At 45.3% G+C, this 9,245-nt stretch overlaps 1 protein-coding gene across 2 annotated transcripts in view; it reads left to right on the forward strand.

Annotated features, from left to right (window-relative positions):
• The window catches only part of LOC111966740 (pleckstrin homology domain-containing family G member 5), a 110,262-nt gene extending 102,511 nt beyond the window's left edge, over positions 1-7,751 (forward strand). For both annotated transcript variants that reach the window (XM_023991640.2, XM_023991641.2), the window contains 4 exons: positions 1,396-1,528; positions 3,497-3,764; positions 3,937-5,022; positions 7,392-7,751. In XM_023991640.2, coding sequence (XP_023847408.1) covers positions 1,396-1,528; positions 3,497-3,764; positions 3,937-5,022; positions 7,392-7,401 — 1,497 coding nt within the window. In that variant the 3' untranslated portion in view covers positions 7,402-7,751. The remainder of the gene's footprint in view (positions 1-1,395; positions 1,529-3,496; positions 3,765-3,936; positions 5,023-7,391) is intronic.
• The last annotated feature ends 1,494 nt before the right edge of the window (positions 7,752-9,245 follow it).

Raw genomic sequence — 9,245 nt, forward strand, 5'->3', positions numbered from 1 at the left:
ATAGCTACACTGTTTGTATTCGTCATGCTTCCGGTCACCTTGCCCGTTAAAAGATGGTCGCGCTTTCAGTTTCACGCGATGCTGCCGTCAATCCACGGTTTCTGGTTTGGGAATGTTTTTATGTTGCTGGGGTACGACATCGTCAATGCACTTCCTAATGAACTCGCTACACCAATCAGCAATTCGTACAATATTGGTGTTGGACGCGATGCGAACATATTCCAATCCGCGCGTGATCGAAGCAGCTTGAGAGCGTGGATTCAGATTGGTCGGACCAGCGTTGAACAGACCTGAGCGCGGGAGCTTGTTGTGTTGAATTTCTGTTTGTAGGCTGGAATCAACAAATGGAGTCGTGGCAGCTTTTCCGAAAGGGGGCGGGGGAGGCGCTTATAGCGTCGCGGAAATAGTAGTATAACAATGATCTAGGGTTTTTCCAGCCCTGGTAGCACAATCGATATGCTGATAGAATTTAGGGAGTTTTGTTTTAGATTAGCCTGTTAAAATCCCCAGCTACGATGAATGCAGCCTCAGGTGTGTGGGTTCCAGTTTACAAAGAGTCAGATAAAGTTCGTTCAGGGCCATCGATGTGTCTGCTTGGGGGGAATATATACGGCTGTGATTATGATTGAAGAGAATTCCCTTGGTAGATAATGCGGTCGACATTTGATGTGAGGAGTCTAGATCAGGTGAACAGAATGACTTGAGTTCCTGTGTGTTGTTATGATGATCACACCACTTCTCGTTAATCATAAGGCATACCCCCCGCCCCTCTTCTTACCGGAAAGTGTTTGTTTCTGTCGGCGCGATGCATGAAGAACCAGCTGGCTGCACCGACTCCGTTAGCGTCCCTTGAGTTAGCCATGTTTCCGTGAAGCAGAGCACGTTGCAATCCCTGATGTCTCTCTGGAATGCTACCCGTGCTCGGATTTCATCAACCTTATTGTCAAGAGACTGGACATTGGGGAGTAGTATGCTAGGGAGTGGAGCGCGATGTGCCCGTCTCCGAAGCCTGACCACGAGACCGCCTCGTTTGCCCCTTTTTCGGCGTCGCACAGGGTCGCCGGCTGGGATCAGATCCATTGTATTGGGGTAGAAGGAAACACTGGATCCGTTTCGGGAAAGTCATATTCCTGGTAGGAACGATGATGAGTTGACGTTAATCGTATATTCAGTAGTTCCTCCCGACTGTATGTAATGAAACCTAAGATTACCTGGGGTACCGATGTAAGAAATAACACATAAAAAAACAAAATACTGCATATTTTCCAAGGAACGCGAAGCGAGGCGGCCATCTCTTTTCGGCGCCGGAAGTAAGTTATTGTATGGTTGGTGAATGAATGAGGATGATTGACCTGAAATTGAGCTGGAAGTATTTCCCCATCCGTCCCTCCTCAGATGGACGTCTACTGCTTCCTCTTCACGGACCTGCTGCTCATCACCAAGCCAGTGAAGAGGGTTGAGAAGGTCAAGGTGATCAGACAGCCACTCCTCATCCACAATGTTGTCTGCAAGGAACTCAAGGACCCTGGTGAGTGCCGGCAATCAACTACATTTGAACCAGACCTGTATTCAAAGTATTTGCTTTCTTTCAAATTCTTTAGCTGTGCTTGATGTCTGGGGCAATGGAACCAATGGAAAAGTCATGAAAGTTCAAGCACAGATCCCTACCAATTTAAATTTTTTGGGCCGTTCAAGTATGCTCATGATTGTTTTTAGAGAACTCCACAATGCCTGCACTGGAAAAACATATGTGCGCATTTATCTATAGGCCTATGCCATTAGTGTGCAACAATGCCTAATTTATCATAACCGTTACAGATAACAAATCCTAATTGCTAAGTTTCCCCATATACTGTATATTCATTCAATAAAAATAAGCAAGTGCCATTTAAGATAAATGTATTGAAAGCATAATATCAACTGGTTATATTATGGAACACAATCTTCAAAAAGCCAGTAACCTCAGCAGTGGTGCTTGTAGAAGCCTATGACTGCAATGGCATAGCCTTGTTATGTTAATTTAGCAGATAAGACACTCTTATTTCCCCAGCCTATTTTATAGTAAAAAAAAGAGGATGTGATATAACAGAATTAAATGAATAACGTTTCCAGTCTGAAGTGATGATCATCTCGAGTCTGGAACAGTTCTTCTCAGAGTGATCATTTGAAACGGGCTCTAATTGGCGAGTTGAAAGGAAAACATTTCAGGGTTACAAACCAAAACCTGTTGTCTTTTAGATATAAAGACGTTCGATTTAGTTGGAATTTGGAATTTTCAAATGTATTAACAATTCCACATTGAACATAGTGATGAATTACAGCCATGACATCTGTTGGTGAGTAGGCATATGCTTAATGATTCTGCTGAAAATATGTTCTTTGTCATTATCAAACAAATGTTTTTACATATTTTCAGTGTGGAACCCGTCTATGTTTTTGGGTGGTTATAGCCTAGGCTAACCAAATCTAAATTGCTCTAGCAATTTGCAAATTAGCCTAAGCGGAAAACAGACTGGACGCAATTATTCCAGAACGGCAGCTCGTTGTTGGACACATATTTTCCTACTTAAATCAACCAGTCCATTTAGAATTTGTGATAAAACTGTCGTCATTTGGCAAGGAATGTACAGTGCCAATTTTAGCATGTAAATCTAGGTGGGGAAAACTCCATTAGGCATGCCAGCAAAGCCACAACAAGACATGTTTTGCACTATAACCGTGACAAACGGTGCCTCTCACTTTAGATTTTGCAGTGACGTAGTGGCCCCATGAGTGACAGAACACTGAGCCAATCACGGCACAACTAGAGAACATTACTAACCCCTACTCTCTGTATTTTCCCCTGGCTGCCCCACCACCACAGAAAGCACTGAGCTAGGCTGAACACCTGCATTTTGGAGCTGCCTTACTCAAGAAAGCAAAAAAGAAACCATGCTTGTATGCAGCTTTATTAACTAGATTTGTTTTTGATTACATTGTTTGAAAACGGTTATGTGACACGTATTAATGCCAAACTAACATGCAAAACAGGCCACAAATTGTAGCTTGTGTATCCCATTAGTTAGATATGTTTTTATAGGCATTTATTTCTGTATGCCTAACGGAAGCACTCAGCACGTGTGTGTGAAGGGAGTGGTCGAAAGGCAATTGAGTGAATGAGACAAGGAGGGAAAAGGGTATTTGTGGGAAGGACTGTGTGATGCTTGTACATTTGCGGGACACAAAAAAAAAAACTATAAACCCATGTACAAATGGAACACTACAGTCAAAGCAAATTAACGTTGTCTTCAAGACAGCATTTAATTTGCCTGTTCGGGCAGCCACATCACTGTCCAAATAGTTTTCTCTTGTTAAAAATTTTGCTTTGACGTCCGTTCAAGTACTGGATCACTCATGTCCATCCCTACCTTCTGATTTGAACACCTGCAATTCAACCCAAACTAGCTCTATTTACTCAATAAATATAATGTGGATTCTCTGTTCTCTCTTCCTGTAGGGTCCTTAATTATCATCTACCTCAATGAGTTCAAGAGTGCCGTGGCAGCCTACACATTCCAGGCTAACAGCGCCACCCAGGGGCGAAGCTGGGTAGATGCCATCTGCAACGTCCAGAACCAGCTCGAGAGACTGCGGACTGAGGAGGTTCTCAGGCAGCAGACCACCTTACAGCACCGGCTACATGGAGAGGAGGAGGAGGTAGACGAGAGTAGCAACTCCACCGCCAGCTCTCCCGGCACAAGGCACAAAGACGAGCAGGGACCAAGGTACAAACCCAAACCACTACTTAGCTACAGAAGAGTGAAGCACTACTAGAAGGACACTGTGTAGATGGTCATCAGTTCTGTGCAGAGATTATTTATTGTCAACGTTATACATTATTGTTAATGTTATAATTATTCTCATCATTCTAACCTTTTAGTTCTCTTTCTCTTCCAGTCATTCGGACGGCTCCACAGAGACCCTGTCAGTCATGGACATAGGAGAAGACTTAGGAGGGCTCCCAGACCCCTCCGCCCCACACACAGACACAGGCGGACCTTTAGAGAAAAGCCCAGACTCATGCATAGTTACCCCACCTACTGGGCCTGAGCCCCTGCACTGCCACCCTGCTAGCCCCCTGGACCCAGACCGGAACCTTGAGCAGGAGGGGGGTCTGGAGGGAGGGGAGGGTCAGCTGGAACCTCAGTGTCGCTCTCTGTCCATGGACAGTGCCTACGGTACCCTCTCCCCAGAGTCCCTCCTGAGAGAGCTGGACCTGCAGACACGGCCAGGCCAGAGCGATGGAGAGGAGACCGAAGAGGAGGGAGAGGTGGAGAGCCACGAGGTGGGTGTGAAGTTGGACAAGAAGGTGGAAATGGAACTGGTAGAGGAAGGAGGAGAGGAGGACGATTCAACCTCTGTTTGTTCTCAGCTGTCAGTGGTTCAGTCTCTGAAGCCTCGGCGACGCCCCCCGGTGACGGCACGCCTCCACTGCTTCCAGAGCCTAAACATCAAGTCCCGCTCAGAGGACAACCTCCTACAGCTTTTCCACGACAATGTCTCTGTCTCCCGGATACACACCCGCAGCCCTACAGCCCAGGACCAATCAGAACGCAGGAGAGAACAGGCGGAATGCCTGGCCCATAGTAAGAGCCTATCAGAACTTGGCCGAGCCCGTGACCTCACAGGGCTGTTTCAGATTGACCTAGACTCAGAACAGACTGAAGATGACTTCCTCACCCTGAGCATGCCCTCTAGTAAGCTATGTGACACCCTGAGGAGGGCAGAGGCCCGCAAGAGGGCTCTGGGTGCAGCTGAGGCCTGCGAAGGCAGCAGGAGCCTGGCCAACAGTAGTGGCTCGGCGGTGGCGCCATCTGGAGGACAGGAAGGGAAGTGCAGTAAGTCGTTGACAACCGGTGGCCCAGAGGAGCAGTCATTGGCCAAAAGCAGAAAGTCCCCGGCCCAGCAGCACAAGAAGCTGACCCTAGCCCAGCTCTATAGGATACGCACCACCTTAGTGCTCAACTCTACGCTCACCGCATCGTAAGTCACAGCTCACTTTATACTGGGTATCATCTCTATATACCTGGATGTGCTCTTTTCTATTTAACCTTTTTATTAACAGGGAGTCATGCTGAGACCAAAGTCTCTTTCACAGATGAGCCCTGTAATGCAAAATAATATACAGATCAATACAATATGAAACTCAAGAGATCCAAAACACAACGATAGACAACAAACACATTCGTCATTAAAAAGGTCCTCAATCAGTCATCTGAAATGACTTAGTGGCACCAAATCATCACATTTTAAAGCTGATTTACCTGACTCTATAGAAACCAAAGGAATTTTCAGAGTTAGTAGCTTGTACGTCTAAAGGTTAGTTATGTTAGGTAGAGAGGGAGTTTTTGTAAAATAGCTTTATAAACAATGAGAGCAACGCATCAATCTACAAGACTTCAAAGAGGGCCATCCTACTTTCTGATACAGAATGCAGTGATGTGTACTGAACCCGCCCGTTGTAAAGTGTAGTGCTCTGTGATAAACTCCAGTCTTTGGGCTTCCATGTGTCATTCTAAATGTAGGCCTATAGTACACTGCTCAAAAAAATAAAGGGAACACTTAAACAACACAATGTAACTCCAAGTCAATCACACTTCTGTGAAATCAAACTGAAGCACTGATTGACAATAAATTTCACATGCTGTTGTAAACAACAGGTGGAAATTATAGGCAATTAGCAAGACACCCCAATAAAGGAGTGGTTCTGCAGGTGGTGACCACAGACCACTTTCATTCCTATGCTTCCTGGCTGATGTTTTGGTCCACTTTTGAATGCTGGCGGTGCTTTCACTCTCGTGGTAGCATGAGACGGATCTACAACCCACACAAGTGGCTCAGGTAGTGCAGCTCATCCAGGATGGCACATCAATGCGAGCTGTGGCAAGAAGGTTTTGTGTCTGTCAGCGTATGTTCCAGAGCATGGAGGCGCTACCAGGAGACAGGCCAGTACATCAGGAGACGTGGAGGAGGCCGTAGGAGGGCAACAACCCAGCAGAGAACCGCTACCTCCGCCTTTGTGCAAGGAGGAGCAGGAGGAGCACTGCCAGAGCCCTGCAAAATGACCTCCAGCAGGCCAAAATGTGCATGTGTCTGCTCAAACGGTCAGAAACAGACTCCATGAGGTGGTTGAGGGCCCGACGTCCACAGGTGGGGGTTGTGCTTACAGCCCAACACCGTGCAGGACGTTTGCATTTGCCAGAGAACACCAAGTTGGCAAATTCGCCACTGGCGCCCTGTGCTCTTCACAGATGAAAGCAGGTTCACACTGAGCACATGAGCACATGTGACAGAGTCTGGAGACGCCGTGGAGAACGTTCTGCTGCCTGCAACATCCTCCAGCATGACCGGTTTTGCGGTGGGTCAGTCATGTGTGGGGTGGCATTTCTTTGGGGGCCGCACAGCCCTCCATGTGCTCGTCAGAGTAGCCTGACTGCCATTAGGTACCGAGATGAGATCCTCAGACCCCTTGTGAGACCATATGCTGGTGCGGTTGGCCCTGGGTTCCTCCTAATGCAAGACAATGCTAGACTCATGTGGCTGGAGTGTGTCAGCAGTTCCTGCAAGAGGAAGGCATTGATGCCGTTCCCCAGACGAATCCAATTGAGCACATCTGGGACATCATGTCTCGCTCCATCCACCAACGCCACGTTGCACCACAGACTGTCCAGGAGTTGGCGGATGCTTTAGTCCAGGTCTGGGGAAGAATCCCTCAGGAGACCATCCGCCACCTATCAGGAGCATGCCAGGCGTTGTAGGGAGGTCATACAGGCACGTGGAGGCCACACACACTACTGAGCCTCATTTTGACTTGTTTTAAGGACATTCATCAAAGTTTGATCAGTCTGTAGTGTGGTTTTCCACTTTAATTTTTAGTGTGACTCCAAATCCAGACCTCCATGGGTTGATAAATTTGATTTCCATTGATCATTTTTGTGTGATTTTGTTGTCAGCACATTCAACTATGTAAAAAAAAAGTATTTAATAAGAATATTTCATTCATTCAGATCTAGGATGTGTTTATTTAGTGTTCCCTTTATTTTTTGAGCAGTGTATTTGATTATATGAAGTCTCTGCCAAGTTAACACAATTCAAGCTATGATTATTTGCGCTAAAATCACTACCAAATTACAAGCACCAGAGGAACTCTTTGAGCCAAAGTTAAAATAAAAAGTTGTTTTTAGGATACTATCTGTATTGCAAGGAGCTAGTAACATAAGCATTTTGTGCACCCGCTATAACACTTGCTGAACTATTTACGAACTAATAAACTTATTTTTGATCTGTTTTATCTGTGTTTATATCGAAGGTCGAAGGTAATCAACCTCTGTCGTGTGTTTTTGTGTTTCTAGGGAGGTGTAACCACTGGCAGACAACCAACCAACTAGTGACACCTGAGCATGAAGAGGAACCACACTTGGTGGTGTCTGCAGGAGGGACTGAATTCCTTACACAAATGCACTCTCTGATGCCTTTTCCCTTTACATTGCCTGTGGGCAGTGTCTGCTGCAAGGTTTTGCTATCTGACAATAAGAATTATTCGCTGTTGCATTTGGTTTCAGTTTATTGCGAGGGGAAAGGCGAGAGACATTAAATGCTTGCACTTTGAAACGAACGGACATAGCATTGAGGGCTGAGGCTGGACCTTTGGGTGGACTGGACAGTTACTGTGGTGGTAACATTCTACCGACCTACCCAAAAGAAGAGACTGTAAGAGGTCGTCCAGCATAGATCTACCTGCTTCTCTCTGCTATGGACCGGACTGGATCAGAGAAGATGTAGGAAAGGCTTGGGTGGCCCAAAAACGCTTAACTCTTAAGTTATGAAAGAAAAGTGCACAGTTCCCGAAATATACCTGCTCTCTCAGAATGTGGTTGAAAATACCGGCTCTCTAGAATGTGGTTGAAAATACGCTCTCTAGAATGTGGTTGAATAACCGGCTCTCTAGAATGTGGTTGAAAATACCGCTCTCTAGAATTGAAATACGTCTAGATGGGTTGAAATACCGGCTCTCTAGAATGTGGTGAAATACGGCTCTCTAGAATGTGGTTGAAAATACCGGCTCTCTAGAATGTGGTTGAAAATACCGGCTCTCTGAGAATGTGGTTGAAATACCGGCTCTCGAGATGTGGTTGAAATACCGGCTCTCGAGAATGTGGTTGAAAATACCGGCTCTCGAAAGTGGGTTGAAAATACCGGCTCTCGAGAATTGTGTGTGAAAATACCCGCTCTCGAGAATGGTGTGTGAATGTGGTTGAAAATACCGGCTCTCGAGAATGTGGTTGAAAATACCGGCTCTCTAGAATGTGTTTGATGAATTGCAGCATTTAGGATGTCATGGTATTTGTACTACTCCTGGTTCGCTTTGACTAAACAATACATGTTGCACAATGGTATCTTTGTGTTAAATAGAAGAATCACAAAGGGAATTACTTTACATTCACAGTGCACACTTTGAATTTGCTGTGTGTGTGTGTGTGTGTGTGTGTGTGTGTGTGTGGGTGTGTGTGTGTGTTTGATGGGTGTGTGTGTGTTTGATGGGTGTGTCTGAATGATATATTGTCCTAAACTCCTGACTGAACCAAAAATATTTCCTTCATGATTTCCATCCTCTGAGTAATGCCAACATACCCAAAGATGTAAAGACCTGACTAGCCAGTAGATTTCAAAGTAAAGGTTAACTTACAAGTGTTCAAACAACCATAACAAACAGAACATCATGTATTACTGTATGTTATCAACTGCTGTGTGTTTTCAAATGTACACAGACAACTATTACATTTTCAAAGTGGCTGCGTTTAAGACATGGAGTATTCTCTGGGCTTTGTATTTTCTACTGGGCTGCTGCAGCCATTTTTTCAATGATTAGTTGTTGTATGATTTAACTATGAGATGATGATGATGATCTGGTTTTCCATTCTCAGATGAACCCTTGGTGATTGGGTGGAATGGAGTTGTTTTGAGGAAACATTACTGCACCAATGTAGAAGGATGTGAGCATGCACTCACAACCTGCAGCCTACATTAGAACACACACACATGCAGCAGGTAGAATGTGGGGATTGTAAAGAGCAGTCTACACTAAAGTATTCCATGTCATGATGAGCTTGGAGCACTTTTTGAGACATTGTATATTTTGTGTTTATTTAATGTACAGTAACTTAGAAACTGAAAACAATGGTTTGGGGTTGCATATTATTTGTGAA

Source organism: Salvelinus sp. IW2-2015, linkage group LG7, assembly GCF_002910315.2.
Source record: "Salvelinus sp. IW2-2015 linkage group LG7, ASM291031v2, whole genome shotgun sequence".
NCBI lineage: Eukaryota > Metazoa > Chordata > Actinopteri > Salmoniformes > Salmonidae > Salvelinus > Salvelinus sp. IW2-2015.